The 26255-nt window shown below is 38.3% G+C and overlaps 4 protein-coding genes across 6 annotated transcripts; 1 reads left to right on the top strand and 3 right to left on the bottom strand.

Annotated features, from left to right (window-relative positions):
- Positions 1-557: 557 nt before the first annotated feature.
- LOC116027114 (UDP-glucuronate:xylan alpha-glucuronosyltransferase 2-like) lies at positions 558-4465 on the bottom strand. 2 transcript variants are annotated; one of them, XM_031268543.1, is made up of 3 exons: positions 4307-4465; positions 3157-3808; positions 558-1689 (listed from the first exon to the last, which is right to left on the bottom strand). In XM_031268543.1, the coding sequence occupies exons 1-3, from the start codon at positions 4442-4444 to the stop codon at positions 755-757; spliced, it is 1725 nt and encodes a 574-aa protein (XP_031124403.1). In that variant the 5' UTR covers positions 4445-4465; the 3' UTR covers positions 558-754. The 2 variants fall into 2 exon arrangements, with proteins under 2 accessions (XP_031124403.1, XP_031124404.1); XM_031268544.1 differs by having other exon boundaries at positions 4302-4409.
- A 3826-nt stretch (positions 4466-8291) lies between these two features.
- On the top strand, positions 8292-8824 carry LOC116027580 (probable calcium-binding protein CML18). The gene is made up of 2 exons (XM_031269283.1): positions 8292-8525; positions 8615-8824. Exons 1-2 carry the CDS (start codon positions 8292-8294, stop codon positions 8822-8824), a joined length of 444 nt encoding a protein of 147 aa, XP_031125143.1.
- A 109-nt stretch (positions 8825-8933) lies between these two features.
- On the bottom strand, positions 8934-14647 carry LOC116027255 (phosphatidate phosphatase PAH2-like). Its single transcript, XM_031268772.1, has 12 exons — positions 14018-14647; positions 13853-13930; positions 11923-13765; positions 11439-11737; positions 11227-11300; positions 10716-10800; positions 10497-10583; positions 10334-10406; positions 10133-10176; positions 9902-10030; positions 9719-9820; positions 8934-9484 (listed from the first exon to the last, which is right to left on the bottom strand). The coding sequence occupies exons 3-12, from the start codon at positions 13583-13585 to the stop codon at positions 9425-9427; spliced, it is 2616 nt and encodes an 871-aa protein (XP_031124632.1). The 5' UTR covers positions 13586-13765; positions 13853-13930; positions 14018-14647; the 3' UTR covers positions 8934-9424.
- A 6157-nt stretch (positions 14648-20804) lies between these two features.
- Positions 20805-24966, bottom strand: LOC116026823 (probable protein phosphatase 2C 12). Of its 2 annotated transcripts, none has more exons than XM_031268230.1 (10): positions 24761-24966; positions 24056-24367; positions 23342-23513; positions 23100-23253; positions 22946-23009; positions 22647-22754; positions 22279-22404; positions 21967-22202; positions 21431-21636; positions 20805-21350 (listed from the first exon to the last, which is right to left on the bottom strand). In XM_031268230.1, the coding sequence occupies exons 2-10, from the start codon at positions 24251-24253 to the stop codon at positions 21337-21339; spliced, it is 1278 nt and encodes a 425-aa protein (XP_031124090.1). In that variant the 5' UTR covers positions 24254-24367; positions 24761-24966; the 3' UTR covers positions 20805-21336. The 2 variants fall into 2 exon arrangements, with proteins under 2 accessions (XP_031124090.1, XP_031124091.1); XM_031268231.1 differs by having other exon boundaries at positions 24825-24949.
- Positions 24967-26255: the final 1289 nt, after the last annotated feature.

The following is a 26255-nucleotide window of genomic DNA, read 5'->3' as shown; positions in this document are numbered from 1 at the left end:
TAATGACAAAAGAAATATTTTACGAAGTGTATTTTTTTTAACATGGTCATATATAGATATTGCAATTTAAAAATAAAATAATACACAGTCGTGTGTGCGACGCTAGTACTGTCAAAGTGAGCTAAAGCCTACGGGCTGACCCACCCCGCCTCGTGATGAGGCAAGTTAGGGCTAGAAAAAATGGCCCGTGAAGGAGCGGGCCAGGCCCTATATATAAACAAAAACAAAAGTCCGCGGGACCTACCAACTCGCATGAAGCGGGATAAGGATGCATGAATCCTAACCCGTTGGCCTAATGGGCTGGCCCGCAAAAGCCAGCTAGAAATTAGGCCTGCAGTGGGCAAACGTAATGGGACGGACCGACCTGCTTTGACTGTATTAAGAGACACAACAAAAACCTTGTGAGTGTGTGCAAACAACCCTTTAGGCTTGGCCAATGACCACTTGTTATTATTTTTATTTTTCTATTTTATTTGTTTTATTTTGTTTTAATGGTTTAAGGATATTGTCAAAAGCTTATGGTCAAGCGATATAATTGTGACTTCTCAAATGAAAGGTTTGAGGTTCAAACTCATTAATTTTACTATTGTGAATACTAATGTACAAGCATTAAAAGGCTTGTAAGCTTGAGACACATCCACAACAAGAGCAAGTGGTTCAAACCGATATGTAAACGTTATTAATTAAATAGGTGATTTTGCCATTATACAATAAAATTAAAAAGAAAATTAAGCAAAAAATTATTAAATTAAAATTAGTTAAATCTTCTAGGGTCAGTGACGTTGATCTTCCAATGCTGATCTTGGAACCCCATTAGTCTAGCCTTCTTCCTTTCCTTCTCCAACCGGATCTTTCTCGAATCGGGTAACCCGCAAAACTTCTGCAACCGTTCATCCATGGCGTCGTGTACTTTCCACCACGTCCGGTGAGCCACGTCGCTAGCATAAACGCGTTGGTCGCTGATGTCCCAATTGCAATCGTAATCCCTGTAACAGAGCCACGGCTTGACGCCCAGATAATGTATGGCGTAAAGCTCCGGAGGGTCCGACCCGAATAGGCGATTTTTTAGGGTTGTCTCCGCCGACGAATTTGACCAGAAATTCTTCAGGAAATTCACCCGCCGGGGCAGGCGGTGCCACCACACGAAGATCTCGTTGAGGAAACCCTGGTCGCCGCCGTTGTACGAAACGACGTCGTTCGCCCGTCGCATGAACAAGTGGAAAGTGCAATTCGACGGCTCCAGGACCATCACGCCGGAGTTGAAAATGGAGCCGTCGTTCCCGGCGGCCGAAATCTCCGGGAAATTGAACAGAAAATCGATGTTGCGGAGGACGATTACGTCGGAATCGACGAAGATTACCTTGTCGTAGTCCGTTAATTGCCATAATCGGAGCTTGCTGTAGTTGTATTCGTTGTAGGATTTCTTCTCGGCTCTCGGGTTTCGGATCCGCTTGATGAACTGGAGTTTCCACCCGGCTTTGGCCAGCGCCTCGCGTTTGGTTTCCGGGATAGTGCTGTCCAAGAGGAGGATAAGGTCGCGTTTGGTTCCGGTTCGGAGGAGGCTTTGTGCTAGAGTTATTGCTCCACAAACATAGTTTTGGGACGAGTGGAGAACTGTGGCATAAGCCTCCTTTTTAGCTACCATTGCTGTGTTTTCTAAGTTGGAGACATCGTAAACCTCATTCATACCTACAAACAAATACAAAAACAAAAAATCAAGACGATTAATCATATATAATGATATCAACATCGTACTAATATAAACAAAAAACAAAACAAAACAAAAAGCAAAGATGTGGTGAGGAGGCGGCAAATTGGGAGGTGACAGATCATGAGGGATAAGATGGGATGATACCCGTTTTTAATTATGTGAAAAATTTTACTCCATAATATTTATGATAAAAAATGTAATATTTATGAAATACTCGATCGTTCTACGGATGAAAATCTGACTCAGTCACATATATTGAATTTGAATTGCTTAGTGACTCAGTCACATGTATTGAATTTTGAATTGCTTAGTGATGAAGGCTCAAGCTTTTCCATTTGAAGAAGCTATCATTGGGTGCATTGCATGAAACTATAACACTTAATCTCATGAACTTGGAAAGTTGACTAAAACATATGAGAAGAAACTAGATTAATTTTAGGCACATGCATGAGGTCGTTATGTTAGGTAATGTAATGATTTCATAATTATGTTAGGTAAAATTAAGTAACAAAATTGATAGTAATGGCTATCAACAACTATAAAAATAATGATATAGTATAACCACCATAAAACAATGAGAATTTTGGTCCCTTTTGCACCTGCAATTTCAAGAGTATTCATCATACTTTTTTTTTTTAATGGTTAAATTGATAGCCAAATTTTTAATTATATGAAAAAGAATATGTTTATTCTTAAAAAAAAAAATTTATACATGTCTCATACTTTCGGAGTATTTTATAATTTATGTTTAGCAGAATTATAGACAAAATGAAATTCTTCCATAAGTAACTTGTGTTAGTTGCTTTTAATTTTCTATAGTCATCACCCACTCTTAGAAATATTCCAACTATAGTTACAAGGAAGTTCATTATTATATATAGACTTAATTTATACCTCAAATATAATAATATACACAAAAATTGAGCTTTTTTTTATGTCACAAATTTAATGATATTTATCATTGATGCATAAGGTAACTATAAAAATAGCAATTATATGTGCACAACTTCTATTTTCCCACACTGACAGTGTTGATCATTCTGATAAAAAATCTAGTGAAATCCTACTGAATGCATTCATGCAAGAATGCGTGCACTAGCTTTATTCAAGAATCCAGTGAAATCCCGCTATCAAAGTTTATAGACAAAAATCACACTAACTTTATGCAAGAATGATGTCTTGTGAATAAACTAACAAATTATCTAAAAATTTTGGTTACTAGTAAGTAGTATGTAACAAAATCTGGTGGGATTTCACCAAATTCTCATCAAAATGGTCAAAAGTGGCTCAAAACATAAAAATTATACATCTATCATGATAATTTTCATAGTCATGCACCAATAATAAAAATGTCATGGAACTCTTGAAACCTCAATATCTCAATAAGTTATTCAAAAAAGGTTAATGAGAGATTTGATTGAGCAAATTAAAGAAAATGAAGATACCTTTTCCCCATAGAGGCAGGGCCAAATTGCAAGAACCAATAGGCAAAGAAACTTTTTGGGACAATTTGAGTATGTCAACCTCAAAGTACCACCAATCATTTTCTCGTTTCTTCAACTCCTTACACCTAAACAACTCCACCATTGGCCGGCATTTGCTCAACAACAAAACCTTCGTTTTCTCGTACCAATCCCTCCGCCCTCTCGCCGCCGCTAAATTCGCGGCGATCAAATGAATTTGCAGCCGGAAAACATTTCTCCCCGTTCCGTTGCATGGCAATTTGGCCACTATAAGGTCCATGTACGGATAATCTGCCATCTCCGGCATTGGAATCTCGGGGCACGACGGCTTCCCGGCGGCGGTTTCTTCCTCCTCGTCGATCCACTCCGGGAACAGGCGTTTCCATTCTAGATTCTCCGATACTTTCTCGTACCGGACGGTTATTATTGTCTCCCCGTGGAGATTCCATTCTCCGACATCCTCGTCCTCCATGTTCACCATCCCTATCTTCATCCCTGATCCCCCTGCTGCTATCTCGTTCAAGAAACTCGGCTTCTCCCGCTTCATCGCCGCCGCCCTCCTCCGCCGCTCCGCCGTTGACCCTTCTTCCCGGAGCTCTCCCAACACCGCCCTCCTACGCAACCCATCTTCTGTCTACTAGTCAAACAACATGAACTTAATTATTAGCTCTATCTTTTTAAATTGTATCGTGTACTATAAGAACTAGAGCTGATAATACTCGGTACAACCAAAAGGTATAGATTATTTGGAGACAATACAAGTAAATTGGTCAGATTAGTAGACGACCAGTTAGAGTGACCTATTAGTTTAAATTGGTTTATTTCTTTGTGGACCTTTGTCAATTAAGATTATAAGATAGTCTTTTACTTGCCTGCTAGGATCACAAGACAGTCAGACAGACTAAGATTTATTTAGTACACACCCTAGTTAGGATCACAAGACAGACAAACATGCTAGGATTTATCTAGTAAACACCCTCGCTGGGATCACAAGACAGCCAGACAAGCTAGGGTTTAGCTAGGTACTGGCTACAGATGTCCAGTCACTCAAAAAAGGCATAGATATGAAAGAAAAATGAGCAATGAAAAACCAATTCAAATGATAGATTTGATTAAATTAGTCTCACCTCACCTTTGGAGGGCAATTAAGAGCAACGGAAGGAAAATTTCTGAAGAGGAGAGTGGCATAGACAATCACGAAAAGCCCAAAGAAAACCAAGTTGATCCGGACAACTAAAGCTTTTGAAGGAGAAGCCTTTATTATCATCATCTTCAATTCTTCTTCTTAAGAGCAAATTTAAGTGTTGCCCTGGCTATATCTTTTGATAGCTGGCTGCTATATATATTTGTGTGTGAATGCTTCTATACTTTACCTAATGATCTTAATTAATACAAACTATAATGGTTAATTGATTAAGAAGATAATTGAGGTTTTTTAAAAAGGGATTTGTGGGTCGTAGTGGTTGGAGGCGTACAACAATATTTGTACTTAAAGAATGGATAATTATATTGAGAGAAAAGTCGTTATGGAGAAGTTGCATTCAAGTCTGTTATCTTATTTTGAAGTATGCATATATTATTGCATTATGTAAAAATAAAAAATAGAAACATTAAAGTTGTAAATAATATGTATTCAAAAAAAAGTTGTAAATAATATTTTGAATCGTCGTAGTAGAAAACACATATTTCAATCATAAATTTTAGGTTTTTGATCACTTTCTAGTGATCAAACTTTTAAAATTTTATCAACTTGGTTATGCGGACACATGAATCCTTACACAAAATCAGTAATCAAGAGTTTGCGAATGTGCCCGCACTAGCCTCGAAACAGACTAAATATGTGAAACATGATTCTCGTCGCAAAATGTTAAAAGTTTAATTTTTGTCAATACCTTTTCTGTTAAGCCGTTGTGCAAGATTTTATTATGATTTATTTTTTTTTGTGTGGTTTGTTAGTTATTATGTACATAAAGATGATTTTTTTTTTTTTTATAAATATAAACTTGGCGACGTGATTAAAGAGGCAGATCAAGTGAAGGCTAACTTGTCGCTCCATGAAAAGATTAAATAAATAATATAATTATTTTGAAAATGTAGTTTGTCTATATACACCAATACTCAAGCTAGGATGGCTATTTGACATCTTGGATGTGAAGCTACTACGCGTGACAAAGAAAAGAATGATATATTATAATTAATTAATTAAATTCTGATATCACAATTTTAATAAAATATACTCAAGAAAAAGAAGTGAATATCTAGACATAGACTGCACATATCTTCAATTCTTATCATAATTATTTCTATGTAATATTTTTGTTGGGAGAGATGGTAAATCACTCAAACCAAGCTCCTAATTTCATCATAAAAATGAATTTAATAGTTATGTTTTTTTTTTTTAGATTCGATGCAGGATTATATCGTTACTCACTTTTGAGAAGTCGATATTTCATACTAGCTCACTCTTCGAATACTTCTCAGCACCAAGTAGCCTGGCCTTTAACTTTCAAGGTCTATCTCCTTCGCTAGGTTAATACCAAATGAGCGAAAGGTTCTTACTCTAGATATATAGCTTTCACAATTTTATTTTGAACTCTTTTTGGTTCCCTTTGAACCATATCAAGCACCAAGTAACTCCCTTTCAAGTAGTTATTTTCTGTCACACACCAGTCCATCAATGAGAGCACCAATAGTATAACGTAACACTCAAACCAATGCCCTAATTCCATCACAAACATTAGCTTAATAAACTAGGTTTGACCATAACGTAGTACGACGACTCCAAAATTTATTGTGAAGCCGGTGTGCGATTTCATCATAGATTGAATTTGAGTTTGTACCATATGAAAAAATAAAATAAAATAAAATAATAAAAAAATAATTTATGTTACTAACTTTCTGGAATAAAAATTAATCCAAATCAAATGTTAACAACCACAGATCGATTTAGTTTATATAATCATCAATTGCAAAATGTGAGTTTTTTTTTTGTGGGTGTGTTTTAATGACAATGAGAATTCGCATTTACTATTTGAGTGTGTGCACTAGGTAAACTTCACTCTTGTATAATAGTATATAAATTATATATATAAAAAATAATACTAAGAAGCTAGATTCCGTGCAACGAACTTAACTAAAAAAGCGTGATTATTTATTCCAAATGTATAAGTCGTTGTTTGCAAGTGCTATTCACGATTTCATACATAACAATGAATAGTTGACTTGATGATATGATGATGATGATGAAGTTCATCATTTTTAGCAGGATTATATTTATTAAGTTATTATATATCTCTAACCACAGCGCAGCACGCCTGCCTTAGCTCCACGTTTTCATGCAACTCTGTCGTGTATATTTTTGTTGAAATTCAGCAATGAGTGGTTTGTACCTAGCTCGTTGAACATTATTGTTAAACCTTTTCATATAATAATTACTAAAAATAATAATAATAATATAATAATTATTTAATTTAGAGATTATGGTTTATTGCGGGTGGAGCTTTGACAAAGTTATTGGAAGTTTTCAATTAAAAACACAATTTATTATAAATTTAAAGTTTTAATTAAAGCGGAACATATTTTTCAACTTGATTCGCAATTTTCCACCAAAATCTTCTTTGATGGGTAATATTATATTAATCCCTCAATGCTATATACCTATACTTTAATTAAACCCTATCTTTGTACCAAAAATCCCAAATTGTTTCCGCTTGCATGCTTTCATCCATGGTGACACGCACGCATGAAGTTTCAATCAAGTTTGAGGCCGGTCACCACTCACCACGTACGTTCTCAATACTGTTGAGCATAAATATAATATAAACATAAATGTGCAGTCCAACTATAAGTTTAGGCTTTTAGTTGAGATGGAGTACATGCATGCTTCAATTTGGTATCTGGTCCACGTGTTGCTTGGAGCCCATCAAAGCCCGCACACGTGAGACAACATGTGTGCACCTCTATCCGGCCAGCTGCCATCGCCTCTACTGAGACTCGAACCAACAACCTCCTATATATATATATATATATTAATACCTCAAGCAAATGTGAGATTTTTTAAAAGAAAAGTAAGATTTTTAATTCATTTTTCGTCACATTCATGCAAATTTCATACTCCGATCCCAAAGGAAAAAAAAATAAAAAAAATCCAAGTTGAAGTACCTGAAGATCAACTAAATGTCTTTATTATGCAGCTGAATGTTATCTAATATGCACATTTATTTACCTCTTCATGCACATACCCAATTAAACCCACCCATTTGTGATTCTAGAAACTCCAAATTGCTTCCTAGTGGCGGCAATGAATAAATTCCAAAGGCATATATATACTTTTTTTTTTTTTGGTAAATTTACAGGGTCTTTCTCTCCGTTCGTTTAACGGTTCGGGGTCCACCCACGTTCGCTCCAGGAGGCACGGGAACTGGCCCAGGGGGAATCGTCACTTGTGGGAATTGAACCCGAGTTCTCCCGAAATTCCTCCCCACAAAAAGAGCTCACTTGCTACTTGAACTACCCCACTGGGTTAAAGGCATATATATACTGCATACATATTCGAACATATATGCTGTGTTATCATCTTCGCATTATTACCACAAGTCAACTTATTATACTTTCAATTTACGAAAAAAGGCCATAATGGTTATTTGAATGTGCACTTTAGTTGATAAAAGATCACAAAAAAAAAAAAATTTAAATTGTCTATAATTAATCAGTTTAAAATTTAAAAAAGAAAAATCAATAAACAACTTCAGAAGTCTAACTTGAAATTTTGTAGTTACTTTATATTCACCCTGAAGCGCAGGCAATGACGTAATTAAGCAGCAACGTCCAATATAAATACATCGTTATTTATGCATCTGATTCCATTCTCATACAACAATAAGTTATTGGAAAATTGGAATCTAATGCAAATACGAGAAACAAAAAATACTACTTTTTTCCAATTATTTATATCAAATTTTATTGAATTAATATAACTTTATTGGAATATAGCATTGTTCAAAGTAAAAGAATCACCTTTGTGGGCATATATATACATTTACTCTCTTAAGTAGTATATCGATTTTATAACACACAAAAGTCTAAAGACAATCAACGTTGTACTGTTCAAATCTTTGATGGCTAGTAGGAGCCATAGTGTAAGGTGTCCATGTTGCCAACCTCCATCGGAGGAACAACTGAGGAAATTGTTCAACAACCACGACGCCAATCGCGATGCTTCCCTTAGCAAGAAAGAGATCGAGAAAGCGTTTGACGAGTTAGGGTCGACGGTGCCCGGGTGGCGAGCTAGACGAGCACTCCGTCGTGCAGATTCCGACCGTAACGGTTTTATCGACGACGAGGAAGAGATGGTTCGACTCGTAAAATATGCACACAGCCTCAGCTATAAGTAATTTGTTGTTCGATATCTTATAGTTGTATTAAACTTTAACTAATAAAGCTCTTTCTCGCCATGCATCAATCTCTTAGCAAGAAAGAGATCGAGAAAGCGTTTGACGAGTTAGGGTCGACGCTGCCCGGGTGGCGAGCTAGACGAGCACTCCGCCGGGCAGATTCCGACCGTAACGGTTTTATTGATGACGAGGAAGAGATGTCTCGACTCGTAAAATATGCACACAGCCTCAGCTATAAGTACTTTGCTGTTCAATAGCTTATAGTTGTATTAAATTTTAACTAATAAAACTCTTTCTTGCTCGCGATGCATCAATCTCTTAACTAGAGCACAAATGACAGTAATCAAAATAAGTTAATCACTGGTGTTATTGTTGAACTAACAATTATACAGATGTATTATTACTTCCAAGAAAACAACTTGATCAACATGTATTATTGCCAACAAAACAATTTATCAAATTATTATCCTTAAATGGGATATATTCCTACAACTATACTAATGTAAACCAGAACTATACATGTAAAACAAAGCTATCTATGTAGTTGAAGCCACGAGGTTTAGTGGACTTATCTAATGTACATAAACACTAAACGGATGGCGACTTGAAACGCGAATCGAATCGCGTTTTCTACCAAATAATTATCCATTCAACGAGACTCGATCTGTTCCCTGCACAGGCGGCTTAACCAGTTTTCTGCTCTGCGATTTCGAGTGAGGATTTCTTAGCCTTATTTTTGCACTGTGTTCTCGGCTGTCTGTACAATCTGATTCAAGTGAGATTAGAATAAAGCTCGAGTATAACCTGGAACCGCTCTCTTCAATCTCAAAGAACGCTGAAACTCCACGAGCTTCGTGTCAACGACGAATTGGGGGAGGTGGAAGTTTCCAGAAGTTCCACGAGTTAAAATCCTCTTGCTGCAAATCAGAGATGCATTCAACAAATCAGCGGACAATAATTTAGACGCCCAAGTACTCATAGATATTCAACGTTTCTAGTTTCTAGTTTCTCCCTAAGTATTTTGAGTGATTATATGCAACTATGAATTCAAGATACAACATACAAAATCATGCCCGTATGGTCGTATTCTCCAAACTCAAATGATAACAAAACCAGCAGTCATTTGTCGAGAAAATTTTGAAATAACCGACCTGCTCTGATGAGGTAAAGTCAGGAAACATGCCACTCACGAGAGCTTGAAGGGACGTATATGATTTCGTGTTGGTGATATGTCGGTTCATTACAATTTCGCCCTGTATTGTATTTTGACACCATTGTCAAACAGTCTCGAGCAACTCGATAGAAGGAAGATATAGAGATATTTAATTATGTACCTTTGGGTTAATGATGAAAATTTTTCCCTTGGGGATTCCGACCTTAAGGTAGCTAATCTCATCGGTATCTCTGTTCCCAAAACCGGCATAAAAGGGGTTCCTATCAGGAGGAAACAGCGCCTTAATATCCTGCAAAGTGGATAGAAACGATATAATTGTCTGCCAATCTACAGAAATCTGAAGGAACCTTAAAATCAAATTAGGGAAACACCGATGAAGTAATTAACTGACCTCCAAGCACGAAATTTTGAATTCATGTGGGGCTCTTCGTACCACTAGAGAAGGTAGACACCACAAGATGTTAGTATACATGGAAAATTAACTCGACAAAGTTGTTATTCTTGCCTTCTTCTGGAAGAACTCAAATGAGAATTTACGCGACTATAAACATTTAAAATTACAAAAATGGACAGACAGAATGCTTTAAGTGACCTTCTCGAAATAAAGAAGGAAAAAGTCCATCAGGAGATATAATAACTGGACCTTCTGGCATTCCCTTTCCATCCTGCAGCAATAGACGAGGACTTAACATTTACCTAATTTTCGCTTCTTGAATCATATACATATCCACACGGTAAAATTTTATCGAACCTACTTGCATAAGATTAACTAGGAATTGTCTAGTAATATAGGCCTGTGAAATTGAACGAGCACTTAAGAACAGCATCTGATATCCATTCTCCTGCACCGGTACGAGACAAAAAAGCCATCAAACATAGCACGCAAATCAAATGTATTTACACGGGAGTTCTAAAACATTGACTAAGAGAAATACTCAAATACATTAACATGAAGGAGAAGAGATGTAGCAGACCTTAATAGCTGAAAAGAGATGTACAACGCCAGTCTGTGACCAATCTACCCCAACCAAAGGCATGAATTGTCCCAAAACATCAGATCTGTGAAATTCATCAAACATCATTAAAGAAAAAAAATATTCTTTGACCCTATTTGATAAAGCTTATGATTATGATTTGCGATAATGGATTGTGAATAATCCATGATCTACTCCACGTTACTTATGCATTACTGGCTTAGATTGAATCAATTATCCATAATCAAACATGTAGGAAATGGATTAATCAATCTATAATCTCAATAATCTAATGAAACAAGCTTTAGTGTTTGTTCTGCCCAACTTGCGCTTCTTGGAAAAGCCTCAGCTTTGGAGTAGATAAGTTCGTATTATACATATGCACAAGCTGCTACATCAATAATCAGTAGGATATATAAACGTTACAAGTTCTCGAGAAGAATACTTATTCATAGGAATGAGAAGAAAAAGGAAAGGAAGACTCGAAGAGGGATAAAAAAAAAGCAATTACCTTGTAATTGTCCCATCAACATCAGATATCACAATGCGCATGTCCCATTTCCAAAGATAAATCTGTGCATCAACCTGTGAAGTATGTTATATACACATGAAAATACATGGTTATTTTGTAGATACAGAGATACCAGATGGAAAAACATAGAGGTATTTTAAAAAATCCTTAAAAAGCAGTAGAACTTTTATAAACGGTGAACCAAAACTAACCTTCTGCTCCCCAAGCATTTGAGTTGAGAATGTGAACACAACTTCATTCCTCCCCTCCTTAAGGTTCAAAGACGCCAGCTGTTCAGATGTTGGAGTGAGTGCCCGTACTATCTTCTTATTAACTTTAGGCAAATCTTCTCCGATTCTGTCACCTATGCCTCTCGGAAGACTTTTGGTAGCAATATTTCCAATGTCACTCTGAGAAGGCCGGGGGGCATTTGAGCTTCTTGCTCTCTTGAAAGCAAATGACCAAGTCCTCTGGGTTCCACCAGAGCCATCAGTCGGTAGAGACAAATTCCCTGTGAAAGTTTTATCAATTTGGCAAAGCAGACAAGTCTTGGTATCTTAATCATCATAATACATAATATAAATACAAAGTCATTACAGCATAGAGATAGATAGCAGTTTGTTCTGCAAATCCCAAACCAGAAATTTAGAGAATGTAAAAGATTATAATTTGTGGACACGGCTGTATTCTCTTTACCAGTTTCTGGCTCAGCAGCCTTAACATTTGGTTCGGGTGTGATTGAAGCAACTTCAGTTCTCTGTGATATCTCAGACGACTGCTGATCACCATTTCTGCTAGACAAATCGATATCATGAGCCCACAAATTGGGTAAAGACATAGCCATCCTTGGAATTTTTTCGGGCGGATCTTCACAGATGACAGGAATGTCAACATTGCTTGCAACAGTCGTCAACTTGCTTCCATCAGCAACACCGCGTTGATTGCATTGGGCATACTCATTTGAAGAAGAATTTAAGTCACAGCATGGAGCATGAGATTCATCCACTCCTTCAGAGCCACCTGAAGCCAAGCAGCAACAAGCTTCTTTTTCTTCGTTATCTGAAGGAACAGTCGACGTATTTTTCTCATTGTTGGCACTTAAATCATCAAAGTCGCCAAAGAGGAGCTGCTCATCTTCCTCCTCCTCTTCCTCCGAGCTTACTGATGTTACAGTACTGTGGAAGGAACAAAGACGATCAGATTCAAGACGGCGAAGCTGCCTACTTTTATAATCTTTTGAACTACTTTTCTCAACTTGTGCTTCGTGAGTTGAGTTAATAATACTCGGGATGGCAAAAATGCCCTGCACTTCTTCGTCCTCATGAGAACAATTAATTGGATGGGAATAGACAGGTGGTGAATAAGCCTCAGTATCCATTGGTGTGTTTGAAGAAGTCACATCACTATCAATATGCTCTTGATCATGGAAAGACGGGGATAACTTTGAATTAATGTCGGGACTTTTGTCCCCGATACTGACTGCAATAGCAGAAGTTTCAGTATTCTCTAATGTCGGGAAGCTAGATAGTGAACTATCAACACTTTTATGATCCAGCAAAGTTTTTTCCTGCTGTAAAACATGAGAATCCAATTTAGCTGATACGCTACCATGGTCAAGCGGATTCACACCACTCTCTTTATTATCATTTTTCGAGTCCCCTTTTGAATGATCATTTCCCTTTGATGACACATCTTGTGAAGAAAGTTTTGATGCATTGTTATCTTTAATGCATTTGGGGGCGTCGTAATTGGTAGTCCATTTCATCTCCAAAAGATCAGCAGCAATCTCGGCATGCTCCAAATGATTATCCTTAACACAACCATCCTTCTCATCCTCCGAAAGACTGCCTTCTTTGACACTCGGTTTCCTGCCAAAAACATACCCTAGAAACCCTGATCGTTGCCACTTTTTCCTAACCACGCCATTCCCATTGCCCAAATCAATCTTGGTAGCTGCAACCGTGTCCACACCAGCGAAACTGCAACTTTTAGACTTCAATGACAGTCTACTATTGGCCAGTTCCTCTGCATCCTCGCCATCCCAAGCCGGAGGAGAAGAGGGACTCTCCTCCCCATTCTCCGCATCCTCCTCCGTTAGAAAACACGCCTGCCCATCGTTCTCCAGACACATATGGAAATCCATTTCCACACCATTCACACATATCTTAACCACCTTCTCTTTCGTCTTCAGGACCCCTTGAAACTTCCCAAACCGAACATACCAAGGAGAGGATTTGAAACTATCGTCCTGTTGCCTCACCACAATGATATCCACAGCCCCACCAAATGGATGGAATGGTGTGGCAACAGTATACACACTTCTAGAAATATAGCTGCCAAGCCTCCCCACTGCATTCATCTTCTCACAATATTCAAATCCCCCAACCCTCTAGTTGACACAATCTCAATCCTCATCACAAAAACCACCACCCCTTCTCATCAAGATTGCGTCTTTTTCGCCTTATTCTCTACATTACACCCATTCCCTACACCCCAAGCGTGCAATGTTTTCACTTTACAACCTCAAAAATTCAATCCTCTGAAATTGAACAATAAATGGATCAACAAATATCATTAATAGCATCAAAAATCACCACCCAGCTTCATCAAGATTTCATCTTTTTACCTTATTCTCTACATTACACCCATTCCCTACACCCAAGCCTGCAATGTTTTCACTTCTCCCACCTCAAAATTCAATCCTCTGAAATTGAACAACAAATGGATCAACAAATATCATTAATAACATCAAAAATCACCACCCAGCTTCATCAAGATTTCATCTTTTTACCTTATTCCCTACATTACACCCATTGCCTACACCCAAGCTTGCAAATATTTCCACTTTACCACCTCAAAATTCAATCCTTTGAAATTGAACAAAAAATGGATCAACAAATATCATTAATAACATAAAAAATAACCGCCCTTCCGAAGTAATCACCCCAGGAAACAATCTGTATCTATCACCATTCACCAAGATAGACTAAATGACATCAATAAAATCCCCACAATTCAAATATTCCACCTTCCGAGTTCCGATCGCTTTACTTCACTACCCAGAATCCCAGATGATCAAACCAATAGAGAAAATTTTTATCTATCAAACCCCAAATCCCGGCCAGAAAATTATGATAAGAAGGCAACGAATTCCAGAGAAAATCCAAAACCAAGAAGAAAAAAGAAAAAAAAAATTAAATGTTGAGGACTTGAGATTTATTAATCGCCAAGACTCAACGTTTTGGCGACAGAGGCATATTCCCCTTTTATATTATTGGGTTATTCGGATTTGGACTCATAATTATTGAAACGACATTTGCATTATAATTATATATATACGTTGTGGACTCACACGCATTCTTGCACATGGGTATATGTGTGTATTTATTACGTACAAGAAAGAGTGATCAAGAAAGCCGGGTTCTTGCTCGGCCAATGCGAGGCTCGTAAGGAAAGACAGATGATTTTTGCAAAGGGGAGAACTTGAAGTGGAAATGAGTTGAATTTGGGGGTTTTTGTTGCTTCAATTAATCCATTCTTTGAGTTTAAGAGAAAACTTAAAAGAATGTCGAATGTGGCAGAGACACGTCAGTTCGTTATGAACGAGGATGTTTTTTCTTTTTCCTTTTTTAATTAAACGGAAAATGGTAGAGATAATTAGGAAAATAAGAATAAAAAGTTATAAAATTTAAGTTATTTAGAGTTGGCAGGATCGCTAATGGCTTTGTGGTCTAATGTCACGAAATGTCTTTCTCAAATGGAAGGTCATAGGTTTGTGCCGTGGGTTCATTGACAGCGCCAAATTTATTTATTAAATTTTTTATTCACTCACGACCCGTAGAGGGACCATAGAGGGGCGAGCAGAGGAGAGGAGTGACAACGAGTAGGGAGGGACGAGCTGAGAGGAAGACAAGCGAAGTGGCTGAGCAGGGAAGAGGCGAGTAGAGGAGAGGAGTGACGACGAGCAGGGAGGGGCAAGCAAGGAGGGATGAGCTGAGAGGAAGACAGACGAAGTGGCTGAGCAGGGAAAAGCAGGAGGGGCGAGTTGAGAGGACCGGCAACGTGGCTAAGTAGGGACCAGGGAGGGGCGAGCTGAGAAGACTCGCGAAGTGGCTGAGTAGGGAGGGGAAAGGCGAGTTGAGAGGACTGGCGAAGTGGCTGAGCAGGGACCAAGGAGGGGCGAGCTCAGAAGACCGGCGAAATGGCTGAGCAGGGAGGAGAGGGGAGAGGGGCGACCTGAGAGGACCGGCGAAGTGGCTGAGCAGGGAGGAGCAGACCTGAGAGAAGTGACGACGAGCGAGCTGAGAGGAGTGATGACGAAGGGCAGGGAGGAGTGAGTAGAGAGGAGTGATGACGAGCAGGGATGAGCGAGCTGCAAGGAGTGACAACGAGCAGGGAAGAGCAAGCTGAGGGGAGTGATGACGAGCAGGGAAGAGTGAGCTGAGAGGAGTGATGACGAGCAGGGATGGGCAAGCTGAGAGGACTGACAAAGTGGCTGAGCATGGAAGAGTAGAGCTGAGAGGAGTGACGACGAGCAAGGAGGACCGGCGTAGAGAGACGGAGAGAACACGCGGAGGCTTTTGTTGATTTCGCTTAATTTGGACAATTTATTGAGCAAAATAACCCAACAANCCAGCTTCATCAAGATTTCATCTTTTTACCTTATTCCCTACATTACACCCATTGCCTACACCCAAGCTTGCAAATATTTCCACTTTACCACCTCAAAATTCAATCCTTTGAAATTGAACAAAAAATGGATCAACAAATATCATTAATAACATAAAAAATAACCGCCCTTCCGAAGTAATCACCCCAGGAAACAATCTGTATCTATCACCATTCACCAAGATAGACTAAATGACATCAATAAAATCCCCACAATTCAAATATTCCACCTTCCGAGTTCCGATCGCTTTACTTCACTACCCAGAATCCCAGATGATCAAACCAATAGAGAAAATTTTTATCTATCAAACCCCAAATCCCGGCCAGAAAATTATGATAAGAAGGCAACGAATTCCAGAGAAAATCCAAAACCAAGAAGAAAAAAGAAAAAAAAAATTAAATGTTGAGGACTTGAGATTTATTAATCGCCAAGACTCAACGTTTTGGCGACAGAGGCATATTCCCCTTTTATATTATTGGGTTATTCGGATTTGGACTCATAATTATTGAAACGACATTTGCATTATAATTATATATATACGTTGTGGACTCACACGCATTCTTGCACATGGGTATATGTGTGTATTTATTACGTACAAGAAAGAGTGATCAAGAAAGCCGGGTTCTTGCTCGGCCAATGCGAGGCTCGTAAGGAAAGACAGATGATTTTTGCAAAGGGGAGAACTTGAAGTGGAAATGAGTTGAATTTGGGGGTTTTTGTTGCTTCAATTAATCCATTCTTTGAGTTTAAGAGAAAACTTAAAAGAATGTCGAATGTGGCAGAGACACGTCAGTTCGTTATGAACGAGGATGTTTTTTCTTTTTCCTTTTTTAATTAAACGGAAAATGGTAGAGATAATTAGGAAAATAAGAATAAAAAGTTATAAAATTTAAGTTATTTAGAGTTGGCAGGATCGCTAATGGCTTTGTGGTCTAATGTCACGAAATGTCTTTCTCAAATGGAAGGTCATAGGTTTGTGCCGTGGGTTCATTGACAGCGCCAAATTTATTTATTAAATTTTTTATTCACTCACGACCCGTAGAGGGACCATAGAGGGGCGAGCAGAGGAGAGGAGTGACAACGAGTAGGGAGGGACGAGCTGAGAGGAAGACAAGCGAAGTGGCTGAGCAGGGAAGAGGCGAGTAGAGGAGAGGAGTGACGACGAGCAGGGAGGGGCAAGCAAGGAGGGATGAGCTGAGAGGAAGACAGACGAAGTGGCTGAGCAGGGAAAAGCAGGAGGGGCGAGTTGAGAGGACCGGCAACGTGGCTAAGTAGGGACCAGGGAGGGGCGAGCTGAGAAGACTCGCGAAGTGGCTGAGTAGGGAGGGGAAAGGCGAGTTGAGAGGACTGGCGAAGTGGCTGAGCAGGGACCAAGGAGGGGCGAGCTCAGAAGACCGGCGAAATGGCTGAGCAGGGAGGAGAGGGGAGAGGGGCGACCTGAGAGGACCGGCGAAGTGGCTGAGCAGGGAGGAGCAGACCTGAGAGAAGTGACGACGAGCGAGCTGAGAGGAGTGATGACGAAGGGCAGGGAGGAGTGAGTAGAGAGGAGTGATGACGAGCAGGGATGAGCGAGCTGCAAGGAGTGACAACGAGCAGGGAAGAGCAAGCTGAGGGGAGTGATGACGAGCAGGGAAGAGTGAGCTGAGAGGAGTGATGACGAGCAGGGATGGGCAAGCTGAGAGGACTGACAAAGTGGCTGAGCATGGAAGAGTAGAGCTGAGAGGAGTGACGACGAGCAAGGAGGACCGGCGTAGAGAGACGGAGAGAACACGCGGAGGCTTTTGTTGATTTCGCTTAATTTGGACAATTTATTGAGCAAAATAACCCAACAGGGGGGGGGGGGGGACACTCGATCGAGTCAACGGAAAATGACTTCCCCCAAAAAAAGGGGAAGTCATTTTTTCAAAAAATCTCCTCTATTTTTCATTGACAACACCCTTATTTTTCATTGACTTTCATTTTCCCCCTAAACCCTAACGCACCCAAAATTAAAATTTGACTAATTCGGAGTGAAATGTTGTGTCTTGGTTAAGGCAGTTGTTATACGGCGGACCATGGTCCACAATTTCACAAAATGACATCGTTTCAGTAAGTAAGAGAAACGGCTGCCGTAAGTCGTAACGGAGCTCCGTAACTGATAATACAGTTCATCTCAAAAGATACTGCCTCACATTTGTTTTTATAATATCGAATGAAACTGCAGTTATATCGAAAAGGAACTGCAGTTGTGTTGAGAGGGAACTGCAGTGTATATAAACTGATACTGAATAACAATTTCACATTTTTTTGTGTATATTGTCCAATGAAACTGTAGTTATATCAAAATGATATTGTAATTGTGTTGAAAGGAAACTACATTGTATTATAAAAGAAATTGTAGTTGTGTTGAAAGGAAACTTAATAACAGGTTCACATATTTGAGTGTATAATATCAAATGAAACTGCAGTTATATCGAAAAGGAACTGCATTTGTTTTGAAAGGGAACTGTAGTTGTGTTGAAAGTGAACGGTAGTTGCGTGGGACGGAGGCTGTTTCAGCCGTTAGTTTTCATTAATCAAAACGACGTCGTTTTGATGTGCGGTCCACAATTCATTATGAACCGCGGTCCAGGGCCGGATTTTAAGGCGTGCAAGATGCACAGGACCCCAAAATTTTGGGGGCCCCTTGTCCAGCCCAGGTCTAATAGTTAGTATATATATTTGTGATTATATTTGGTCGTAGCATAAAACCACATACAAATACCCGGAGTATTCCGGGGTTATCGAACCACAGGGAAGTGGGGTATCAAGCACTAGTTACTAATTATATTCGCAAGAAGCTATTCCTACGTTCACAATGGATGATTATCTATGGATATGCAAACAAGATAATTAAAATAAGGCAAACGGGTTTTTGTATTCAAAGAGGTAAAAGCGGGATTTTTGGGAGTTAAAGTGTTTAATCACCTAGTGCCAATCTAAAGTGAAATAATTATTTGGGTTAAACAAGTGTGGAAAATTGCCATCTAAAAGGGAAAGGTTACTCTCGTAACTCAAACCCAAAATACGGTAATTGGAATACTCACTCTCGTGAGCTATTCAAAATATATCCCTTAACCAAATTGTCCTCTCTCGAGGTACAATAGTCAAGTGCAATTGTGGGTGCTCTTTGATTCATAGACAAATCTAGCAAGGGTACAAGCAATCATATGCATCTAATTACAAGTATCAATAACATAAATCACAATTGCAACACAAGCAATAAACCCAAATAGATATTTCATTAAAACAAAATAAGAACTAGGCACATAGGTTCATAAACACTTTTATACCCAAAAATCCCAAAAGGAAGTTTAGCCTAACATGGCTAAAATAGATCCAACAATTATTCAATAAAGTTCAAAATAGAAAAGAGAAAGGAAGATATTCTCCCAAATGATGCCTCCAAGCTCTTTTCTTTGATCTCCTTTCCAAAAGTTGTGATGATTTCTTCTTTGGCTTTTGGAGATGATGAAGCTTCTTTTCCTTGTTCTCTTTCCCCTTTTTCTGACAAAAAACCAGCAGCCAACAGGTAGGGTTTGGGGAGAAATGAAGCCTTAAATAGTGGGATCCAAAACAGGGACAAATCTGGAATTTTGTTCTGGGATGAATAGTGTCCTGGGCAGGATTCTCGACGCGTCGAGAATGTTTCTCGACGCGTCGAGAATAAAATGGCGAAATTTTTATTGCTCTCTGGAAGGTCTCGACGCGTCGAGAGATATTCTCGACGCGTCGAGAATCTGCGGTGAACAGTACTTTCGGTCCCATTTTGACTTCTCAACACTTTTGATTCCTTTGCATTGCCTTTTTGCTCCCAAGTGGTTATAATGCAGTACTAAACACACCAAAGACACTCAAACCAAGCATTATACCACTTTAAATAAAATAACAAGGAAAAAGCATTGGAGATAACATTTTAATACACAATTAATTATAAAACCTAAATAAAAACACAAGTAAAATAGGTACAAATGAGAGTGTATCAATATTGACCCAAAATTAAATTTTTTGCACTTTTCTCTTTGCAATTTTTCTTCAATTCGCAATTTATTTATACTTTAATAGGGCCTCACTTATTTACCTGCACAGGGCCACGCAAATAAAAAAACCGGCCCTACCGCGGTCCACAATAAAATTTGCATGGTTAGGGAAGCAATAACGTGGGTAGCAGTTAGCTGGATCACCATTGAGATGACCTATAGGCCTCGTCTCAAGAAGACAAGAACTCAAGAAGGGCATCACTGAATTGGACGGATTGCCTGTGTTCATTTGTTAGAATTTTATTTTTTTTCAAGTTTTAGTTATTGCAGTTTTGTTCTGAGTCCATCACACAAGATCCTTTTAGTGCTATTTATCTTTCTTGTGTAATTTGTGAACTATTAAACAAGAATAATTTTCTCTAATACACACTAGTGGCTAATAATTAAAAAATAAGGACTAGATTTATAACTGCGTTAACAATTGAAAGGCTAGATTTACAATAATTGGAAGACAATAACTACATTTGTAACTCGAAAACAATTTAATTACCAAAAGTACAATTTCTCCTAAAGAAAGTGAAAACAAGCTACTATACACAAATTACCGCCCGCTATTTGGAAGGCATTCATAAACCACAACCCACGGGCAAAATTCAACACCATCCACATTTCTTCTATTTTAACTAACAGTTTAAATTGATAATAAAGTTATATTTTTTATTTTTTATTTTTTTTTGTGTAAACCCACGAGGTGTTCCGGATTTTTCTCTGTCTGTTTAACGGTTTGAGTCCACTTGACTAATTGAGTCCACTTGACTAATCCCTGCTCACTTCGGGAGGCACAGGAGCTGGCCCAAGGGAGATAATAAGGCTATATATTTATATTTTATATATTATATGTTCCGCATTACTCAACTCAAATTCAGATTCTGCTCAAATGATTTAAAGAAAAAAAATGGAGTACATCAAACTATCTTGTCTTGTAATTATAGTAATAAAAAGTACAAATGGAACCAAATGAATGCAGAGGCCATAGGATTCTCTTTGTTAAGGATTGAAACATTGTGAATCTTTCTACTTAGGAACAAGGGGACAAGTAAATGGGAAATCCTAAGAATCCTATAAAATAAGCTTCCTTTGGGAGAATGCTAAACAGAATATATAGGAAGTAATCAATGTGTAATAGAATGATCTTAAGATTTCCATAATCTTAATGAAGAATATGAATATCTGTATAAGAAATGTGTTCCGGGCTTCCAGCAAGACCGAGCTATGTACAATGAAGATCTTACCCTTGTCTAGGCGTTTGCGAAAGACGATGATTGTATCTCAAGAACATCACGAGAAGCATCAACTGTCGTTTTGTTCACAGAAAAAGGGACGGGATTTGGTCAGGGACACTGGCAGTGAAAAACTGTAAATGGCGTTAGATAGTCGCTTCCACTACGGTCTGGCATCTGCAGAATGCAAAAGAAGAGTAGCTTCAATAGGTTCAGTCGTGTGGGGGTTTATCGTGTAAAAAGAGGCGGGTTCTCACCGGCAGAAGGTTTCTTGCCTTCCATAGCTCGTCGCTTCTGTTGGCAGCTGGTGCAGAGGAAAGGGCCATCCCAAGGGCGCGACGATTTTCTTGAATCCACTGACTCAGCGTGTACTGAAATGCCTTCTCCGGGTTTTATCTCTACTTGACAGACAGCGCACATGAACAACTTAAACGCATTACAGATTGGGTACCCTGCGTCCAACCTGCAATCCATAGAAAAACACAAAACATATAAATATGCGGGACTAAGCGGTACATCCACCATCCATAAGAACAATCTATGCACACGGGATGATTCCCAGTGAGAGCGGCCTATTGGCCTTACTAGTTTGAGTCTGTCAGCTATGGGTAATCTAGGCCGGTTTACCTCTTTGTGGTCCTCTGTAGGTTAGGGTCACAAAGCGGGGTTTATCCAGTGCACACTGGACGCATAACTAAAATGCAAGTCATATGCGCTCCAAATGGCGCAATTTCCACCAACTAGACCGAGATTATGGCTTAGTTGGGCTGACAAGACACGCTACATGACACACCTTTCTGCAAGTGAAGCCGATCCTTCCTCGAATATCTCCTCGACGACATTTGGTTCACAATACTCTTTCCCATTTCTCGAAGATGATTCGTTATTCTTTTTGCGGAAAATTGCCTTAAACACCCTTTTTCCCGTCTTTTTGTGTTGTGGTTGTGGAGGGTTCGCCTTCTCTGGGGGTAGTATATCAATCACAATGCAAGTTGTGTCATCTCGAAGCCCTTTTGGCTGCACAGCTTCCTACAATCCGAGGGCGGGAGTTCAATTAGGGATACTAAGAAAATTAGTTAGCAAATACTCAAACTACCGAACATACTCGAACAATTTGTGAAGCCGCTGCATCCGGCGGCATCCCACGACAACACTCAAAAGCTGTTTCCGCGGATAAAGCATCCCAAACACCATCACTTGCAACAATAAGCCTACCCCCCGCTGAAGAAAGCTTTAAACATAATAATTCAAATTTGTTAGTAAACTTAGGTTTTTGAGGGTGAAATGTGAAAGTTGCCATACAATATAGGTAGATTGTGATATAAACTAGATCACTAAGAGGATCGATCGATCATGAATTCAATCCTCTTGGTGATCTATAATTATGACCAATCAAAAACTGAATGGCATTGGGAATTAATGGAGATAAACACTTTCAACTCACTTTTGCAGATAATTAAATATTAGACAAACCTTGACTTGCTTTACATATGGCACGGGAACTATGAATTCACCGACATCCATGTCACCGATGGATCTTGAGAGGCATAAACCGCCAGGCCAGCACCTCAAAGGACCAATCTGAAATGAAATCAAACACGGATAAGACACAACACACTATAATCCCATACCCTCTCCCCGAAAGAGAGAGAACAAGAGACAGAAAGACCTAGAACTGAAAACATCAACAAGAAACGGGAGTGAGAAAGAAGGAACTATAATTTGGAGATAGGTGAAGGGTATAGCTCATATACACGGGAAAGTAAAGATACCTCATTTCCGCCACCAGTATTAAGCCGGCCAACCTCTCCACCGCTAGCTGTAATGCGTTCCCTTCTATTGTTTTAAGAACACACAGAATTCAAACCTTAATCTTAGGGCTAATCCATATAATGTATCAAGTACATAGACATAGATATATCTTACTCCTCTACATTGCATTCAAGTCTATGATCCGCTGACAGATAATATATCTCCCCTTCAGCAGATTCAAGAATGCATCGAGAATCGCCAACTGATGCAACTGTTACAACCCATCCTTCAATTATAGCAAGTGTGACAGTTGTTCCTGAAGTGTGAGCTGAAAGTTTTGCACAATATACAAAAGGCTTATATATGATCCTAATAGAGTTTAGCGGCTAGCACTTTAGTAGACGTGAATCTAATACCTTTTTCTTGGAAGTCTTTATCGGTTTTCACAAATCCGGCAACCAAGGCCCTAGGCAGCGCTGCAACCCATTCATCTCGGTTGAGTTCTGTCGGGATGACACTCAAAATGTTATTCAAGAGATTTTCTTTAGAATATATAGCGGCAGCAGACCCATTATGCCCATCAAATAGCTGCAATAAGTGTGAAAGAAAAGACAAACAGATGTAATTAGCATTGTAAAGGAATAGGGTGGTTGACATAGAACGTTCTATCGGTATGCAAGACACAGATTCTACATTAGCAAGAAACAAAACGAATTCCTTAAAAACATACATCAGCAAGAAACAGCACAATCTCCTTAAAAACATACTGTCGAAATAAGCATGATAAACATACCGCGAAAACATACATTAGCATGAAACAACACGAATTCATTTAAAACATACATTAGCAAGAAACAACGCGAATTCCCTAAAAACACACATTGGCAAGAAACAACACAAATTCCTTGAAAACATACATTGACAAGAAACAACATGAATTCATTAAAAACATGCATTAGCAAGAAACAACAAGAATTCATAAAAGAACATACATTAGCAAGAAACAACACAGATTCCTTAAAAAACACACATTAGCAAGAAACAATGCAAATTCATTAAAACCATGCATCAGCAAGAAACAACACAAAGTCCTTAAAAACATACCGACGAATTAAGCATGATAAACATACCCCGAAAACAGAAAAGGTGGCAAATCCCTCTCCCTGAACCCGTTGGCATCCGGTTTTGAGGAACGTAAAGTCCTCGCCTTTCTTGCTCTGGCTGCCTTGACCATGGAGAATCTCGGGATTTTCAATCTTCTCAGAGGCCAAATCACGCTGCAACAACACAGACAATGGGACCGACTGATGCTCGCCTCTTGACGACATTGTTCGGTCCCTCCGAACTCAAATCAGCATCAGATATTTCTCCAGCAACACAATTTTTTTTTTCAAAATCCCAAATCTAATCTTCCATTTATCTCTAAGTCGATCAATTCAACTCTGTATAATACACATCAAAAGAAAAATAAAAAATAACAACCCCATATAAATCAGTGCTGGAAAAACACAGTATTTCGCATAATATTCGATCAAACTTCACTAACATAGAAATCCAAAAACAAAAAGAACATAACTTTATCAACATTCAGCAAAGACCCGTTTAATATATTCATCAACATCTCTTATTTCTCTCCTTTTTTTTTTGTATGAAAACAATCTAAGGGATTCTTTAATCTTTATCACCATTAACAAGGACATTAATGAGCTTCAAGAAATGGGGTTGAGCAAATATAATACTCCTATGAAAAATTCAAGATAAATGGCAGGAAAACAACAGCAGGAGGAGGGAAAAAATGCAAAACATTATATAGGAAACGTAAGATTAAGATATACTCTGTTGCAGAACAAGAACGATGGAAAAAAAATGTGTGGGGCAGTTAATAGATGGCGGATTCACTCATCAATAAGACGCGGATCCCAACGTTAAACAGCTGCGGAAAATGAAATTCCATCCTTCGGTCTCATTGTCTGTTGTTTGTAGCGCTGGGGAGAGAGAGAGAGAGAGGGGCAGAGGTAAATAGGAAAACACCTGGGAAGACATAAATGAAGCTCTCTGTTGGGGGATAATTTAATAATTTCATTTTTAGTTTGTTTAGTCTTAGATTTTTGTCGATCCCAGCTCACAACATAGAAGAATATCCGTTGAATTTATTTTAGTTGTAACTGATTAATACGAGGTTATTCTTCTTTTTCTTTTCCTTTTTTTTTTTTAACTTAAAAGGTAGAATTATTATCAGGTTAATAATGTTGTGTGTAGTGGTTACAATGTCCTATAATTTAGGAAATAAAGCTCGGTTGACATGAATTTTGAGAAGTTTTTGCAGAGATGATTATGATAGAGAAAGAAGAAAAAAACGCAAATAAAATAACGGCCTGAAGTGTATAATTAGAATAGCTTAAACAATCCACATTTTTTGGTTTCAGAAACTTTAATTAGTCTCTTTAAGAAATAAGTCTGTCATGTCACTAGTGCTTTCGAAAATATGATGAAGTGTATCAAAAAATTATAATTAAATAGTATATTAAAGTTTTACTAATTTTAGATAAACATCCTTATATACAATGTTTGATGTGGAATTCATTTGGCTACTCTTTCTATCACAAATTAAAATCTTTAAATCATTTAAGTTTTTTTTTTTTTTTGAATACTACTGACTCTATAAATCATTTAAGTTGACAACTTTTAAAATAGTAACATGCAATTCAATGTTTATTGCCTTTTCTTGTTAGGTTCTATTTGTTTAAACAAATTATTTGCATTATTGTTGGGCTTTATCTTATATCTTTACATTTGTATTGGGCTTAAATTTGTACGTGGTGGGTTTTTTGTTTCAAGCCCACACAAGTGTGATGGAAATGTACCAAAAAATTAAAAAGAAGAAGAAGAAGAAAGAGAGACAGAATGAATGCAACCAATAATGGATAAACAAGAGACAAGATGACTAGGACAAATTATTTTGTGGACCCATATGGCGGCCGTATTTAAGGTGAATTTGAGTCTAAAATACACAATTTACATATTGAATGTTGACAATTTATATATTGAATATTCATAACTAAATGTTTACAATTTACATACTGAATGTTCACAATTTTAACTGTCAATCATTAAGTACGTAAATTATATTGTGATGTGTCCACATTATAATGTGAATTCGAGTCTATGGTATAACTATTGAGATATTAGAGTATCTATTAGCTTTGAGTTTCTCTTTAGATTAAATGATGGATAATTCTCTGATTTGCAATAGTCTCCTACTTTAAAAAGTAGTACTTGCTAGCGTATAAAGGATCTCATTGCCCTCACATTCGCACGATTCTTATAGAT

Source organism: Ipomoea triloba, chromosome 8, assembly GCF_003576645.1.
Source record: "Ipomoea triloba cultivar NCNSP0323 chromosome 8, ASM357664v1".
Lineage (NCBI taxonomy): Eukaryota > Viridiplantae > Streptophyta > Magnoliopsida > Solanales > Convolvulaceae > Ipomoea > Ipomoea triloba.
This window is presented reverse-complemented; position numbering and strand designations above follow the sequence as displayed.